The sequence below is a fragment of the Heloderma suspectum genome, chromosome 2 (assembly GCF_057233095.1).
Source record: "Heloderma suspectum isolate Gila_16-S chromosome 2, 16-S_ref, whole genome shotgun sequence".
In the NCBI taxonomy this organism is placed as follows: Eukaryota; Metazoa; Chordata; class Lepidosauria; order Squamata; family Helodermatidae; genus Heloderma; species Heloderma suspectum.
In genome coordinates this window covers 119,747,629-119,765,526 of record NC_139459.1, presented here as the reverse complement: position 1 = coordinate 119,765,526, position 17,898 = coordinate 119,747,629, and the positions used below count along the sequence as shown (strand labels likewise).

At 46.8% G+C, this 17,898-nt stretch overlaps 1 protein-coding gene across 5 annotated transcripts in view; it reads left to right on the top strand.

The window, feature by feature from the left end:
• LINGO2 (leucine rich repeat and Ig domain containing 2) overlaps positions 1-13,917 on the top strand; it is a 114,623-nt gene extending 100,706 nt beyond the window's left edge. For 2 of the 5 annotated variants that reach the window (XM_084832146.1, XM_084832150.1), the window contains exon 2: positions 11,730-13,911. In XM_084832146.1, coding sequence (XP_084688272.1) covers positions 11,730-13,586 — 1,857 coding nt within the window. In that variant the 3' untranslated portion in view covers positions 13,587-13,911. Of the gene's footprint in view, positions 1-9,367; positions 9,415-10,968; positions 11,024-11,401; positions 11,459-11,729 lie in introns of those variants that run through there. The other 3 variants (XM_084832149.1, XM_084832147.1, XM_084832148.1) reach the window with 3 other exon arrangements.
• Positions 13,918-17,898: the final 3,981 nt, after the last annotated feature.

Genomic DNA, 17,898 nt, shown 5'->3' with positions numbered 1-17,898 from the left:
AGCATGGTTCTCTCGGCGCTGGCTATGGGGGGGGGGGGTGGAGTGTGGTTGCCTGGCTCCGAGCTCAGAGCCCTGTCTTTGAGCTCAGAGCTAGGAAATCGAAAAATCCTATGTCCCCCAGACACCTTCTAGGAGACACAGGATTGCTCCCCTGGGGTCATACTAGATGTGCTTAAGAATTTCCTCTTTTCTAAAATAACAGAAGTCCACGATCCCAATTAGGACCACAGCGGGGGGGGGACCCCTTTCCCCTGCTGAAAATCCCCTCCCCTTTGAAGCTGCTATTTGCTCCTAGAGCCGCAGCTATTTCATTATCTAATAAAATGAACTGAGGTTCCCACATGTCTGTGCATGCCTCCTGCATCTTCCTATAAAGGCAGGACATTCTCTGTTGGGAGTGACTGAGTGATGCAATCACGCCATGCAAAGAGAAGAGTGCCAGAACTACGAGCCATCAGAGGTCACCCAGTATCTCTCTGCATGAGTCTCTGTTCTAGGCAGGCCTTCTTACAATCTTTACAGGTAGAAGCAAGGGGAGCTGGTGTTTCCCCAAAGTGGGTGTGTGCCACATGCCCACCCACCCTGCCAAACTACTTACACCAAGTGAGCCTTCTTACTACTTACACCCTATCAGACACTTGGGACTCACCAGCTGAAATGTTGTGGCATTTTGATCCAAGTTCTATTCCTTTTTCATTCTTCCAACATTCTTTCATTGGTGCAGCTATGGCTAGATTATCCTATTCTGTCCTTTTACAGCAAAAGAGTGCTTATTCCCAGGTAAATGCATTTAGCATCAGGACAGCAGAACAAGCTACATCATGTAGTCATGCTAGTGCTATCATTTAAGGGAATGTAACATATAAAACTGCACACGCTCAAAGGGGAGGAGGCAGTGGTGCAGTTAGGCTTGGACCTTGGGGCCAAAGACCAGGGCCCCACAGCCCATAAGTCCCCCAAATGACCACCCACAGAGCAGCATGTGCAGAAGCAAACTCCATTTTATTCTGGTAGTCATAGTAGCACTATGGTTTAAGTGAGTTTAAGGGCCAATCTACACTTATGGTTTTTTTTGCTTCCAATGAGGTTTCACCGCCTGTCTTTCACACCACGCAGTACCCGCCTTGAATTGGAACTGGAATTTCCTGCTTCCAGGCTCCCACTTTCAATACCCTGATATCCCAGTATTTCCCCTTAATGTGCTCTGATTTTCTGCCTTCACTACTGTATCTGGTCGTAGTCCCCTCCCCTGCCTGTCCATATATGGCGGTGTTTGTATTTCCCTCCTGTCCAATCACAGCTCTCAATGGCCCCATGTCATCTTCCAGCTACTGATCGCATAGCTTCCTCAGCACTCAATGTTTCCTCAACAACAAGCAAAGGGCTGAATGTGCGTGTGCTTGTCTGATCTCGGAAGCTAAGCAGGGTTAGCCCCGGTCAGTAGTTGGATGGGCAACTGCCTGGGAATCAGGCTTCCTGCACTGAGCAGGGGGTTGTTCTATCCTTTCAAATGAGACTAAGTTTTACCCCCTTCTACCCCCGCTTTGGCATTTTTATTTTTATTTTACATTAAGGTGTTATCTTCGAAGAATCATGGCTTCTCTGTGATTTTTTTTTTCTAATTCAAGCATGATCATTGAAGATTTGAGGATTCAAAGCTGTACATCTTCGAATCTTCAAAGATCATGCCTGAATTAGAAAAAAACAATCACAGAGAAGCCACCGTTCTTCGAAGATAACGCCTTTTTTTTTTTTTTTTTTAAGCTGAAGCAGGGGATAGAAGGGGGTAAACTTAGTCTCATTTGAAGGGATAGAACAACCCCATGCTCAATGCAGGAAGCCTGATTCCCAGGCGGTCGCCATCCAACTACTGACCGAGCCGATGTGAAGTTTCGAATCTTCAAAGATGCTAGCAGCCCCGCCCCCAAACGCGAGTGCTAGGTGCCACTGCCACTGCCCCTCTTCCTCGCACTGGCTGTCAAGGGCTGGTGCAGGGAAAAGAGCATTGACAGACACCCCCCAGCCACTCGCCCTGGCCTCCAGCAGGTCGGGGGGAGAAAAGGATAGGTGCCTCCTTCTTCCCTCCACTCCCACCTGCTATAGTGGTGGCAGCAGCAAGGGACAAGCCGGTCGTTTTCCCCAAGGCCAGCGAAACATGTGGAAAACAACAAGCCTCTCCCGCACCACTGCCACACGGTGGGTGTGGAATCAGCAGAAACAGGAAGAGTTTCTGATCCTCAGATCTGCCATCTTTAAGAACAAGAAAAAAGCACAGCACTCAAGTGTGGACCGAGCTCACACATTTGATGAAGCACCACAATGGGGAAAATGGCTGAGTGTGGATAATCATGTTTTAATGCGAGAGCATTTAACCCGACAGGACACCGAATTCGTTGCGATGGCAGGCACAATGTAGATCGGCCCTAAAATGCAAAACTGTACATGCTCAGAGTGTTGGTTTTTTTAAATCAGGATGGGCAAACACTTTTGTTGTCATTCTTACATATGAGGAACGTAGAAGCAGTTATAAAGTGTGGCATGTAGGGTGGTGGAGAAGATAAAAGTTTGTTGTGTGCTTTACAACTGAAGTAACATCCATGGCCAACTAAAATGAAGCCATTAAGTCCAGAATTGCCTAGAATTACCAGAATTATCTAGAATTACCTAAAACGAGGCCATTACATCCCAAATTACCTAGCTGTACCACTGTACTCTTCAGAGTTAGACCAGCCCCTTCACTGTGCAAACATCTCCAAGGCTGGAGCAAATTAAAATGATCTCGTCTCAAGATGATGCAAACTAAAAGCTCCTTAGTCGTAGACATGATTGCTGTTAGAAACCATGGCAAGCGTCACACACACCCTTTTTTGTTAACCCAAAGTAGCTATAGTAAAGATGTCCTTTTTGTCATCTTTTATTCTCAACTTCACACTACTTCGGAGAGTTTGTATTGTTGTTATCATGTAGCATGGATGTCTGCAGTCAAGCTTTTCGCCCTACAGCAACTCAAAGGAGAGCTTGGGGGCAGGGGGAGGGTGCTGTTCTTCCTCTGAACCTGTTTACTTTCAGCGGCATGTATTAGATGGATAAGATAGGAAACGAATTCCCTGCACAGCAGATGTATCAGCAGCGCTTATCCTCTGTGGCTGCATTCAGGAAGTAATGATCAGAGTGGCCGAAAGCTCCTTTGATCAGAATTCATTGGAAAGACCCAAATCTCAGGGCCTGATAGATTTTCAGTTGTAACCTAATTCCTAATGAAGTGAAGTCTTCGCTTGGTGAGTTTTTGACACAGCTGGACATTGCTAGCAATTCTTTGACTTGCAAGCCTTCCGCCAAATGCAGGGACGGGGGCCTAAATGAGACTCAGCAGTCTGTTCTTCCCAGACGGTGTTGAAATCTCCTGTTGGGGCATCAGATAGTGACAAGAAGGCTTCATTCATGTTCTCAGGCTAGATCAGAGTGCCACCACACAACTTGCTGCACGTTATCAGTCTCTGCCCAAGAGAAGCCCAGGAGAAAAATCAAAAGCCTGTGCAGGTCAAAGTTGGGGTGTGTTCACGCACTTGAGAGGCCTTTCACACCACTCTTCCACACAGCATGTCTAACACAGACAGGCATTGGCTGTTACTGCCTGCATTTCCCAAGAATATAGAGAGTCCATATTTTGTGGTGTTTGTGTGTGTGTATGTTTTGAAAGAGAAAGGAGAAATGAAAAAGCTTCTGTTTCCAGAAACACAAAGGGCATTCCAAAGGTGCTTGACAATAGCATTTAGTATGCAATAACCCGTCAAAATTCATCCAGAAACATGAAGTGCGTGTCAAACCCTACAGCAGGGGTTTGGGCCTATGGGCCTTAGGACTGTGGTCCAAATCTGACCCACCTGGGTTCCCAAACCAGCCCTCCAGGGTTTGCCAGATCACCCCTCCCCCTTTCTCCAACCACCGATTGTTTAGCAGTTCCCTGGCTTTTGCATGTCCCCCATCCCCCCCCCCCCGCCGCCACCATTCTGTAAGGCTGAAATGCCTCTCCTAAGGCTGAGTTACTGGCAGTAACAGCTTTAAGCTACAATATGCTGATATTTTGGAAATTTTGCCTCCTCCCCCTTTCCCTTTGGCCCTGCCCACCTCCGTGAGCATCTCCGAAACTGACCCTCAGAGTGAAAGAGGTTCAACACCCCTGCCCTACAGACTGTTCTTTCGAGAATTCTAATTGGTTTTTAGGAACAGGATACTTTTTTCTCTCTAAATTCCAAATGCTAGTATTGAAATGAGGAGCAGTCCCACCTATCAAATGTGTTTGTCCCCCCTCCAAACTTCAGTGGACATTCTGATGTTGGTATGAATTAATGTTTGCATAAGGCCCGTGCATTTTTCATGGGATGTACATCTAAGCTCTGGACTTTATAAGTGTAGACTGCTGACCTGCACGGTCATTAACATTCATGAAGTCTGAGAAAGGATTACATTGGAACTTATGTATACATTTCATCCAGTGACTAGTGATGTTAGAGAATTCCGCCACGGACTCCAATGAGGTCGAATTCTAAAGAATCTGGCCCCTCGGAGTCCATGGCGGAATGGACCACCCACCTCCGCCACCCTGCGAAGTTGCCCCGGAACAGATCGTACCTGCCACCGGCCGGGTCCAGTGTGTCCGCTGCTGTCCGCTGCCGGTCTGTGGAAGAAAATGGCGTCCAGCGTAGTGGATGCCATTTACGTCCCTTCTTTTTGCTGTGATATGCTACATAAATATTTACGTAGCCTATCACAGCAAAGAGCATGGACGCAAATGGCATAACGGATGCCATTTGTGTCCCTGTTCTTTGCAGTAATAGGCTACGTAAGTCTTTATGTATCCTATCATGGCAAAGAGCAGGGATGCAAATAGTGTCCACTACGCCATTTGCGTCCCTGCTCTTTGCCGTAATAGGCTGTGTAAAGATTTACGTAGCCTATCTCGGCAAAAGAGCAGGGACGCAAATGGCATCCCCTTCACTGGATGCCATTTGTGCAGCGGATGGAAGCCCACCAGCAGACAGAGCTTCGCAGACTCGCCGCGGAGCGGAGCTGGCCAGCAAGGATTCCAGGGGGGAGGGCTGGATCGCCTCCCCCACTGCGGACCCCCCTGAGGACTCCAGGTAAGGGGGTTTTGTACATCCCTACCAGTGACTCTCCTGCTTGCTGGTCCTGGGAAACGTCTGGGATGTTTCCAGGCCCCGAAGATGTGCATGCAGTGGACAGGGCAGGCACAATCCCATTCCTGTGCCATATAGGCAATTGTAGTGTATTAAGCAAGAACTGATTACTCCTAAAATGAGAAATATGCCCAAATCGTTCCTTTCTTCAGTTCATACATACCAGCCTTCCCCAACCTGGGCCCTTTTAGATGTTTTGGCCTACACCTCCTATCATCCTTGACCATTGGCCATGCTGGCTGGCACCGATGGGAGTTGTAGTCCAAAACAAATGGAGGAAGCCCAATTGAGGAAGGCTGATATATACAATGTGAACAGGAAATACAGGAACCAATTGGTTTTCGGATGCTATCACTTTTCAAACCAAAAGACCCTTCCTCAGGGGCAACTGGGAACTGTCTATTTCTTTTATTGTTGTATTTTAATTCTGTTCTAATGGATCTGTTTTTATTTCATGTTTTAATGAAGATTTTGTTTTTAATCTGTATTTTATCATTGTTAGTCACCTTGAGCACCATTTTTGGTGAAAAAGCAGAATATGTATTAAACAAATACATACATTTCAACTGGGAAATTGCTTAAGCAGTCTTACAGTCTATCTGATAAAGCTTGTAAGTCTGTTCAAGCAGCTCCCACCATGCATTGTGCTGTAATGCACTGATTCTTGCACATATTAAGAGTTTTTCTCTTCTGTTTGTTTCCTAGCCTTTTCTCTCCCTTCTTTTCAGTTCATACATTGTGCATTTTTGTAGAGTTCGCCTGCTAACTCCAGTGTTTCAGCAGCCGGTTGACAAGTTAAAAAGTGTTACGTTTTATCATTATGTTTCCAGGGAGGTAGAAATAATTGTATCACTTTTTATTAAATATAGTCTCCATATTACTCTGCTTAATGCAAGTTCATGGGGAAAAAAATATTAAAAAAAAGACTCATAGACTGAAACACTTAGGTTCAAAGTTTAAAACTGTAATAGTCATCATACAAAGATTTGGGTTATATCATTATAGTGGAAACCCATTTTTATTCTAGCTTAGTCTGCAGTCCTAAGAACATTTAGGGTGCAATCCTAGGCAGGTTTAGACATAAAAAATGTCCTACAACTCTCAGCATTCCCCAGCCAACCAAAGCACGTTTAGGGTGCAATCCTATGCAGGTTTAGACATAAAAAATGTCCTACAACTCCCACCATTCCCCAGCCAACCACGCTGGGATTTGTAGGACTTTTTTTCTGTCTAAGCCTGCATAGAAGTGCCCCCTTAATAGCAAATAAGATAGAAGGTGCTCTGTCTCCTCTCTCTTGTCACTGCTTGCATGGTCTGAGAGGGGAGATGAACAGGCGGTGACAGCAAGGAGGAGCAGCAGCAGGGCCAGAAGGATCTTGGCGTTGGCAGTGGGCGCCCTGCAGGTGTGTGGACCTCAGCAGGGACCCAACAATGCCTACCCCTGATGCCAGCCTAATGTAGAGGAACATGCATGGGAGAGAAAGGGGTGGTCATGACAAGGGAAGAAATTACCCCATAATGGTTTCTTAGGTATATTTAGAATAGAATGCTTTCTTACTGAATCTATTATTTATTGTTTTGTATTTAGTCATTCGTAAATCTCTTCGAGTGTTCTAAGACAAAAAGGCAGACTAAAAGTAACTAATCAGTGGTGTAGCATAGTGGTCGAGAGACTGAGCTATGAATCAGGAAGTCCACGTTTCCAAATCTCACCTCTGCTATGAATGCCCCAGGTGCTTTAGGCAAGCTATTCACTCTCTGCTCCCCATCTGCTATATGGGGATGAAAATACCAGCCTATCTTACAATGTCTGGGATTGTTTAGCTTAGAAAAAAGGCGAGTAAGGGGAGACATGGTAGAGGCATGCAAAATTATTCATGGAGTGGAGAAAGTGGATAGGGAGACATTTTTCTCCCTCTCTCATAATACTAGAACCCAGGGTCATCCTATGAAGATTCAGGATGGATAAAAGGAAGTACTTCTTCACACAGTGCATAGTTAAACTACGGAATTCCCTTCCACAAGATGTAGTGATGGCCACTGTCAAGGATAATGGGCTGCTTTTCTCCATAAGATCAGGTCAGGCTGTCACATTGGATGTAACCACCTGGACTTTGTAATCTAGAGGTGCCTGGGCCCTTTCCCAAGGCCAGACACAGCCCCTGCTAATTAGAACGTGCCACCAGCTGGAGTTGGTGGGGAGTTCCAGCCTCTGGGAGGCCAGGGCGGTCCAACCAGGGACTGAGCCAGTGACTGGCTGAAGCAAAATCTGCCCTGGGTTGCCAGGGCTGGGCTTTAAAAGCGGGCTGAGGTCAAGGCATGGGGTCTCCCTTCATCCTGGTGGTCCTGGACCTGCAGACAGCTGGTTGCTATCCAGGGAGATCCATACTTAGGTATGCAAGGATAGGCCAGGTAGATTTATTACTTTGCTTGGGTGTGCATTCATGAAGCTCTCTGTTTAAAATTCAAGTGGTTTGGCTTTGTACCTTCTTATGTAACTTGCTACTTCCATTCTTCCCTTTCCCTCTACCCCTTTATTCTGATCATAATAAACCTTTATCCACCTTTAGTTGGTCTGGTCTCTCTGCATAGGCTCAGTGCCTCTTGGCTTATGAGGGTGGCTACTGGGTATTTTGGGGGACTGAAAGGCCAGGTTTGGCCAGTCCTGTTTTGGGGAGGGAGATCCCGGGATCGAGTCCTAGGTGGTCCTCCCTCATAGGGAGGTTGGGGATGGTCCCGGTGGGATCCTTCTCCTTGACATGGTGGCAGAGGTGGGATAAGACACTGAGGTTATTCAGGTTGGTTTATGGTATAGAGGGATTTGGAGAGAGAGAAGTGTGAGAGCTTTTGAACTGCACCCCAAGGTTTGTTATTTTGCTAGTTAGGAAATATGCAGTTTCCAGCTAGGGCAGGTCCGGGACAGGACTGTAAAGTTTTGTTCCAGCTTTCAAGGCTGGATGCTTTCATCTCCATACTGGAGGAGAGTGGAGAGCCACCTAGGGATGGTGGAGAAATCTGCCACAGACTCCAGTGAGGCCAGATTCTAAAGAATCTGGCCTCACTGGAGTCCATGGCGGATTTCTCCGCCATCCCTAGGTGGCCCACCACTCTCCTCCAGTATGGAGATAAAAGCCCAGAGTCCGTGGCAGAATGGACTACCCCTCCGCCAAACTCCCCCGAAATCCCCCCGGGATGGACCCTACCTGCTGCCGGCCGGTCCACTGCCCAGACTGTGGATGCAAATGGCGTCAGGTGTAGCCGATGCCATTTACGTCCCTGCTCTTTTTGTGATAGGCTACGTAAATATTTAAGTAGCCTATCACGAAAAGAGCAGGGACACAAATGGCATCTGCTACACCGGACGCCATTTGCATCCGCAGCCCTGCAGTGGACAAAGTCCAGCTGTGGATGGGCCCGGCCGGCAGCTCCGTGGACTCGTCATGGTGCAGAGCCGGCCGGGAAGGATTCCAGAGGGAGGGATGGATTGCCTCCCCCCCGCTGCGGACGCCCCCAGCAGACCGGTGAGTATGTTTCGTACACCCGCAGGGCCACCCCCTGTGGCTGTTTCAATGGCTAAGGATTATCGGCTGGCAAGGAGAAGGCAGGTGAGCCTGACGCCTGGACCCGTCAGTAGTAGCAGCAGGCAGGACTAGGGATGTCGGAGAATTTCTCCATGAATCTCCGGGAGACCGAATGCCAAATTGGTGGAGAAACAGTCCACCACCACCACCCCGCCACCCCCCGGGATGGGATTTACCTTGGTCAAATGTCCCTGCCGCCACCGCCATTTCCAACTCCAAGTAAAAAAAAAAAAAAAGTGATAGGCTACGTAAAGATTTACGTAGCCTATCACGGCTAGATTTTCAAAAAATACCGTGATAGGCTACGTAAATCTTTACGTAGCCTATCACGGCTGACTTTGGAAAGAAAAAAAAAGTGCGTACGCAAATGGCAGCGCCCATGGGCGCCGCCATTTGCGTTCCTTATTTGGGCACGTGTAGTCTACATAGACATTTACGTAGACTATGGCAAAAATAAGGGCAACGCTATTTGCGTCCCGGCAAGAGAAGAGGTTTTGCAGCCGGAGGGACGGGGCGCCTCCCCCCCCCCGGCCAGAATTTCAGCGGGGAGCAATGGGGCGCCTCCCCCCTGCCAAGAATTTCAGGGGAAGGGACGGAGCGCCTACCCCCCACCGCGAAGCAAGCTGCGGGACCAGGTAAGGGACTTTCGTCCTTCCCTGGGAAAGACTGCTGATGCTCCAGATCGAAATTCTGGAGCTCCAGTTTAGTCTTTTGGAAGAACAACTTCCCTCTGGCTTTCCTGAGGGAACAACTTTCCTCTGGCTTTGCCTTGGTTGGTGACAGAAGTCCGGGGGCTCCGAAAAATGCTGAGCCCCTGGCTGACCAAGTGAGCGTAGACTGGCAGCGTGATTCCTCAAGTTTTGATAATGCTAAATGCCCTGGGAACGGGGGAGGACTGAGCTTGGTTGAAGAGAAAGTTAGTAGCTCTCCCCGGGTTGCTAGCTGCGAGAGCCGGAAGGAAATCGGATGCCCTAAAGGAGACTGCTCAAAGTTAGCAACAAAAGGACAGCAGACTTCAACTGCTTGCATTCCCCAGGTTGGGGGTTGCCATGGCTACAAGGAATTTGGACATTGGCCAAGAGACTGTTTGAAGCTGGCAAAGGGGAGGCAAAGCGTAGCCCAGCCCAAGGTGGGAGGGATTTTTTGCTCTGAGGAACGCTTGTCCAGTCTAGAAGTCTCCGGCCGGAGTGAGATGAGAGAAAGATTGCTTAGTTCCTGTAAACCGAGAAGCAGCGATCTGCTGCTGCTCAATGATGAGCAGTAATGTGATGGCAAATTCAGAAGTGCGGGGCCCCTTTGTGACAGTCACAGCCACACCCCTCACAGCCACGGCCCTTCTAAGATTGTACAACCTTGTAAGATATACTGCCTTCAACTTGGATCCAAAAACAGTGCAGCTGAGAGTAAGGCAGGGGTATTTCAACTGGATGTCTGAGAAAAAATGCAAGGGTGCATTTCTTGAAAAGAAAATCTTTTTCACCCACTCACTCACTCAAACACAAACATTTTAGGTTTTCAGAATATGATACTCTATGGAAGCTTCACCCTCTCAACTCAGCCCTCATGGACAGATCCCTTCTCATTTAAACAGCCCCCTTGCACACTCCCTTAGCACCCCAACATTACCCAATAGCCTTTCCTAAGCTCCTTCATTATATTTCTCCCATCCCGCAACAAAAACGTCCACATACCCAGCTGGATTCAACCACGCATACACACACACACACACACACACACACACTTTCTTTCACCTCTCACCACAACTGATTTTTTTTCTGTTTCCCTTCCACCTAGGTTTGTTTGCCAGATACATGCCAACCTTGTACCAAAAAGTGTAGCTGACAGAGCAGGTTGCATTTGACAATTCTGCTTACTGTGGAAATTAATGTTCAAGAATTAACAGTGCAATCCAATGGGTGTTTATTTTGAATGAAATTTACAGAGATCTTGGGAGCTAAGGCAGCTAAGGCTGCAGTCCTAGGCACACTTACATGGGAGAAAGCCCAATTGGCAATGGAACATAGTGGGACTGACTTCTGGGTAAACATGTGTGATAAATCCTAAAAACTGGCACAAACCAGCCACCTGCCCTGCCCCATAAGTAAATAATGGTGGCAGCGCTGCCCCCAGCAGCAGCCCTGAACAAGTGGCCGGTGTTGCAGGAGACAAGGGCAGTGTCGGGCACACAGGCACGGAGCAGAGGACGGGCGGAGAAGCCAAGAGCTAAGGAGGAGAATGTGGAGGGTGGGCGAGAGGAAGCTGTGGAGCTCCCTCAGGCTCCCTATCTTGCTCGCTCCCTTTGGCCGGATCTGCATAGTAGAGAAGAGGCAGCCAAGAGGCAGCCACCTGCACTCCCTCCGCTCCCTCCACCTTCCCTAGCAGACTGCGACCTGGCTGGGGACTGGCTGGGGACCCGCCACCACTACACCGCTACTGAAGGGAGAGTCGGCCCCTTACCAACCCCCTCAGTAGCACCTCTACCTAAGCCGATGACAGTCGAGACTTTGGGTGCTGATGGGAGGGGGGAGAGCGAGCGAATCAGCGGCATTGCTTTTGTTGAGAGCTGCTGGCTCTCAACAGGTCGCTCCTTCAGTTTTGGTGCAACTGCTGCAGACCAGACAGGGAGAGTGGAGCCAGAGGCAGTTCAGTGAGCGTGTTACATTCAACAGAGTGGAGCTGGTGGGGTGTCAAAACATGGGAGCGGATGTTACTATAGTTGACCGGGAATTCTGGGCAAAGAAATATTTAAATGCATCCCTGAACTTTAGGAAAAAAACGTGTGTGTGTGTGTGTGTGTGTAGAGTGGAGGGAGGGGGCTCAGGGGGAGACAGGTTTATAGTTTTTGCTACAGTTGTTTTAACTGGAAATGAATGGGACTTACCTGAGAACAAGACCTTTCTTAAGCTAACCTAACTCTCCCTTTTCTCCCCTCTTCCCTCTCTCTCGGCAGGCCTGTGACGGAGGATTAGACAACATCAGTGGAGTCATGCTTCACACAGCCATATCATGCTGGCAGCCATTTCTAGGTCTGGCTGTGCTGCTGATTTTCATGGGCTCCACCATAGGCTGCCCGGCCCGCTGTGAGTGCTCAGCACAGAATAAGTCTGTCAGCTGTCACCGGAGGCGCCTGGTTGCCATCCCCGAGGGCATCCCCATTGAGACTAAAATCCTGGATCTTAGCAAGAACAGGCTGAAAAATGTCAACCCGGAGGAATTCACAGCTTTCCCCCTGCTTGAGGAAATAGATCTCAGTGACAACATTGTTGCCAATGTGGAGCCTGGAGCATTTAGCAATCTGTTTAACTTGCGCTCCTTGCGACTGAAAGGGAACCGTCTGAAGCTGGTCCCTTTAGGGGTCTTCACTGGGCTGTCAAATTTAACAAAGCTAGATATCAGCGAGAACAAGATTGTCATTCTGCTGGACCACATGTTCCAGGATCTGCACAATCTCAAGTCACTCGAGGTTGGGGATAACGACCTGGTTTATATATCCCACAGGGCCTTTAGCGGACTGCTTAGCCTGGAGCAGCTCACTCTGGAGAAATGCAACCTCACAGCTGTACCAACAGAAGCCCTTTCCCATCTTCACAACCTCATCAGCCTGCATCTGAGACATCTCAACATTAACCATTTGCCTGCATTAGCCTTTAAGAAATTGTTCCACCTGAAGAACCTAGAAATAGACTATTGGGCTATGCTGGACATGATTCCGGTCAATAGCCTGTATGGCTTGAACCTCACCTCTCTCTCCATCACCAATACCAACCTATCTGCCATACCTTATTCTGCTCTGAAGCACCTGGTTTACCTGACCCACCTGAACCTCTCCTATAATCCCATCAGCAGCATTGAGTCAGACATGCTGACAGATGTCGTGCGCCTGCAGGAGCTTCACATAGTTGGGGCCCAGTTGCGTACTATCGAACCCCGTGCTTTCCAAGGACTTCGGTTCCTTCGTGTGCTTAATGTGTCCCAAAACCTGTTGGAAACCCTTGAGGAGAATGTGTTCCATTCCACCAAAGCCCTGGAAGTCCTCTGCATAAGCAACAACCCACTGGCTTGTGACTGCCGCTTGCTTTGGATATTACAAAGGCAGCCCATGCTGCAGTTTGGTGGCCAGCAACCGATGTGCGCTGGCCCAGACAGTGTCAAAGAGAGGCCATTCAAAGACTTCCACAGCACGGCCCTTTCTTTCTACTTCACTTGCAAGAAGCCCAGGATACATGACAAGAAGCTGCAGTACTTGGTTGTTGAGGAAGGGCAGACGGTACAACTCTTGTGCAATGCAGATGGTGACCCGCAGCCGACCATCGCCTGGCTGACACCACGACGGAGACTGGTCACCACAAAAACAAACGGGAGAGCTACAGTGCTGGGAGATGGCACCCTGGAGATCCGGTTTGCCCAAGATCAAGACAGTGGGATCTATGTTTGTGTGGCCAGCAATGCAGCTGGGAATGACACCTTGTCAGCGACCCTCACCGTCAAAGGGTTTGTCTCGGATCGTTTCCTCTATGCCAACAGGACTCCTATGTACATGACGGATTCCAATGACACCAGTTCCAATGGGACCAATGTGAATATATTTTCCCTGGACCTTAAGACAATACTGGTGTCAACAGCCATGGGCTGTTTCACATTCCTTGGGGTGGTTTTATTTTGTTTCTTACTACTTTTTGTGTGGAGCCGAGGGAAAGGCAAGCATAAAACCAACATTGACCTCGAGTACGTTCCCCGCAAAAACAACGGTGCGGTGGTGGAAGGGGAGGTCCCAGGACCACGTAGGTTCAATATGAAAATGATTTGATGGTTGTGCTGCTAGCATTCTTATTATTTTCCCCCTTCTGTGGCATTCTAACCAATTCAATAAGCTTGGCATGTAGGAATTGCCAGGCTGGAGGCAGCTTCACATTGGCTGTCACAGTGTCAAATGGTACACAGAAACCAGGAAGACTATCTGAGGTTGTACAGCAAAGCCTCTTGTTTTGAGGCTGCGTGTGTGTTAGGGCTTTTGCAGAGTTGGCATCCAGCAACTAATTGTTTGCATTGCAAATTTTTTGGCATTCTGGGGATCTCAGTAATGAACTGTCGGCTCATGTTCACAGACAATTGTTCAAAACATTTTCTACCACTACGAGAAAAAAAAAAGAAAAGAAAAACCCTACAGTGTAGGATTTCATATTTAAAGAGAGAAACAGAAACATTTGTCTACAACATACTCTGCAGTGAAATTTGTATCTATAGCTCTCATTTGCTAAAGGCTCACATCATACATACCTTCTAGTTGGTTCAATACCATAAGGTTAATGTGTTACTGTATTTTTTTTAGTAGACATATTTATTGTGTATATTTTAAAGCAATACAAATGAAAGGTTTTGTTCCTTCCACAGTAACTGACCCAAGTGTGATGTCACTCTTCCCATTATTACAGCCAAATTCCTAAATCGAACCTCTGTAGTCACCAATGAAAGATGCTGTCTGGTGTCCAAACCTATGTCAAAGACCAGAGAGGAACTGTTGAGGCAGGCAGAATTTACCATGCCTGTCCTGCTGCACTTCTCTACATGTAAAGAAAGGGCATGTGCCTAATTTTGATATAGAATGGAATATTTTTTTAAAATATCTGTGAGATCACGCTGGACCAGTTTACTGTACAAAGTCCAAGGTCCAAATTCCTAGTTATTGTTGGCATAAAAGCTAACAAATTACACTTGGATGCTAGTCCTTTGTCCGTTTCCCCGACTTCCCCATCCCCCATCCTTCTGTTTTAATTTATAATCTGTTGTTAAAATGTTGATGTGTACTGGAATATAGAATCAGACAAATGCATTCTGCCATATCCACAGGGAAATGCTGTCAATGATGCATTTATGGAAGTGAATGAAAACATACAAAGGTCAGCTAACAAAGAGTCTCTTCCCTGATGCCAACAAACCAGAGTTAGCCATGCATAATAAGAGGACATGCCACCCAGTGTAATGTTCTGCACTTGATAGCTTCCACAAGTACTGCCAAACTACAAGCCACTGTCAGTTTTGTATTTATAGGCAACATGGGCTGATCTACACAGTCCTTTATTGCTGTGTTTTCCTCACACAATTGTCCCTGGCAACATGATTCTATGGAAAGAAAAAATTTCAGTCAGGTGGAGAGCAAAGAGTTGCTTGTACGGGAATAAAACTTTCATAAAGACCTGCTCTTGTTTACATATATAGTATCCAAGAGAAGGGTATATAATATATATATATATATATATATATATATATATATATCCCTATGTATTTTAAAAACATTTGTCATTCTAATTATTTTATACCTCGCTAAAACTATATAACAGTTGTATGCAGGACAAAGGCACCTTTTAAAGAAAAGAATGTGTACCTTTGGCAGAAATATCTGGTATATAGTCCCATTTAATTGTTTATAAGCAGTATCCAGTGAGATATAGGTGCTCCTGAGGAATAACATCTGGCCTGAAAATTGAGTTGAGTAAGATGGCTGCCATCCCTGAATGGTATCCATGGTGGAGAAATGTACTGTGTGAACTGGTGGTATACATGGATACACTATGCAGGGGGTTCTGTGATTACAGTGCCTATAAAAAAAGTACCCTGGCCATTTTGGAAACTGGTCTGAAGCAGAAACATATACCACAGCTTCATGGTACTTTCTTCTCCCCATCGGAGCCTTGAGGTTGATCATGTAAAGAAAATAGCAGGACAAATACTACTGTGTGAACTGGCTCTTACATAGGCAAAATCTAAGGCCCGTTAATATCTCCCCTGTGATTATTTTCTATAATTTCACAATTGCTTTAACTGTTGTTGTTGCCATTTTAGTACTTACGTTGCTTTGCCATTTCCCAGCATGAAACTGTAGGCAGAAAAGGACTGGAGATTGGGAATAATAAGTGCTTGTGCTGATTTATTTGTTATGTGTTTTTCCTCTCAAGGTCATACAAAAAGGGGCTTGGAATTTGGACTGCAACGGCAATGTGACATAATCTTGGTATGATAAAAACTGAGGCAATATGTTCTAGTTGATGTTAAACATTCCAACATTATAGCTGAAATGACCCATTCATTCGTTCCTTCAGATTTTTGGCAGATCACCACAGAACCATTTTTGAATGATTTTGAGAAGAACAGTCATCAGTGAGTGAGCAGTTATTTGTTTTTAGAAGGGGTGTGTGTGTGTGTGTGTGTGTGTGTGTGTATGAGATTTTTCAAAGCCATGTATGGGATTTAAAACACATCTATAGAAGACATATATCCAAATTTTATATTTGCTCTTTCAGTGAATGTAAGAAAGGTGAAAATCATATTGCCTACGGTTAAGATTTCAAAGCCGTTTTAAAGGATTTAAATGCATTTTCCATTCCATCTATGTTTTTCTAAATCCATAGGATTTAGAATGCAATAAAGTCAAAATATCGGTTGCGCTGTGTCATTTAGAATTTTGTTTTCAAATCAAGGGCATTTAGATAAACTTTTGTCAGTACCAATACAGGGTAGGCTTAACAACCCTTGTTGTTTACTTTCAGACCAATATATATACCTATGATATCAGCATAATGTTACATTTAGTGTGGTTGTATTTGCATAGCTCTTGGTACATCACATCCTAAGCATATTCATGCTTCTCCAGCCTGTCTAATGACAGGTTCTTATATTATAATATGGTGTAGTATGGTGGCCTCACATTGCCACTCCACTCCACCACACCAAACCAGCCTGGCAGCTCAGGAACATGAAAATCATAGGAGAAAAGCCCTGGGAGGGTTAACGTTAATTTAGGAAGTAATCGCACCATTGTCCCTTCTCACATGGCCATGCTGTTCTTACAATACAAGAACAGCATGGGAAACAATCATGAGAATGCAGAATTATGCTATTTCTTTAATGTAAGAACAAGCCATTAGGTCCAGTTCACACTTACAACCACAGCTCTCAAGCTGTTTCTCTGTAGCTTTTCCCTGCACTACACTGGGATGTTTTATTATTATTATAATTATTATTATTATTATTAAATTTATTAATCGCCCATCTGGCTGGTCACCCAGCCACTCTGGGCTATGTACAACATACAATAAAAACAGTTTAAATCAATAAAATTCTACAATAAAATCATTTTCTAAAATACCCTAACCCACCCCAAATGCCTGCCTGAACAACAACATTTTAAATGCACGACGGAAGCTCATTAAAGAGGGGGCATGACGGAGTTCCCTAGGGAGGGAGTTCCACAGAGTGGGGGCCACCACAGAAAAGGCCCTCTCCCTCGTCCCCACCAGTCTAGCTGTCCTGGCTGATGGGACAGAGAGAAGGCCATCCGAGGCTGATCTTGTTAAGCGGCCTGTCTGGTGCTGCTGGAGGCGCTCCTTAAGATAGGCTGGGCCGGAACCATATAGGGTTTTAAAGGTCAAAACCAACACCTTGAATTTGGCCTGGAAAACAACTGGTAACCAGTGCAACTCCTTCAGCACTGGAGTGATGTGATCTCGCCGGCGGCTGCCTTTAATCAGGCGAGCCGCCGCGTTCTGTACCAGCTGCAGTTTCCGAACCGTCTTCAAGGGTAACCCCACGTAGAGCGCATTACAGTAGTCTAAACGAGAGGAGACCAGGGCATGTACTACCGATGGGAGCAGATGGTCGGGAAGGAAGGGGTGCAGCCGCCATATCAGATGGAGTTGATACAGCGCTGTCCGGCTCACAGCTGACACCTGAGCCTCCATGGACAGCTGGGAGTCCAAAATGACCCCCAGGCTGCGGACCTGGTCTTTCAAGGGTAGCCGTACCCCATTCAACACCAGGTCAACATCCCCCAGCCTCCTCTTGTCTCCCACCAAAAGTACCTCGGTCTTGTCAGGGTTCAGCTTCAGCCTATTCCTCCCCATCCAGCCACTCACCGTCTCCAGACATTTGGACAGGGATTCTACGGCCAACCGTGGTGAAGATTTAAACGAGAGGTAGAGCTGCGTGTCATCCGCATATTGATGACACTGCACCCCAAACCTCCTGATGATAGCCCCCAGCGGCTTCACATAGATGTTAAATAGCATCGGGGAGAGGATGGAACCCTGTGGCACCCCACAAGTAAGTGGCCACGGGTCCAAAAC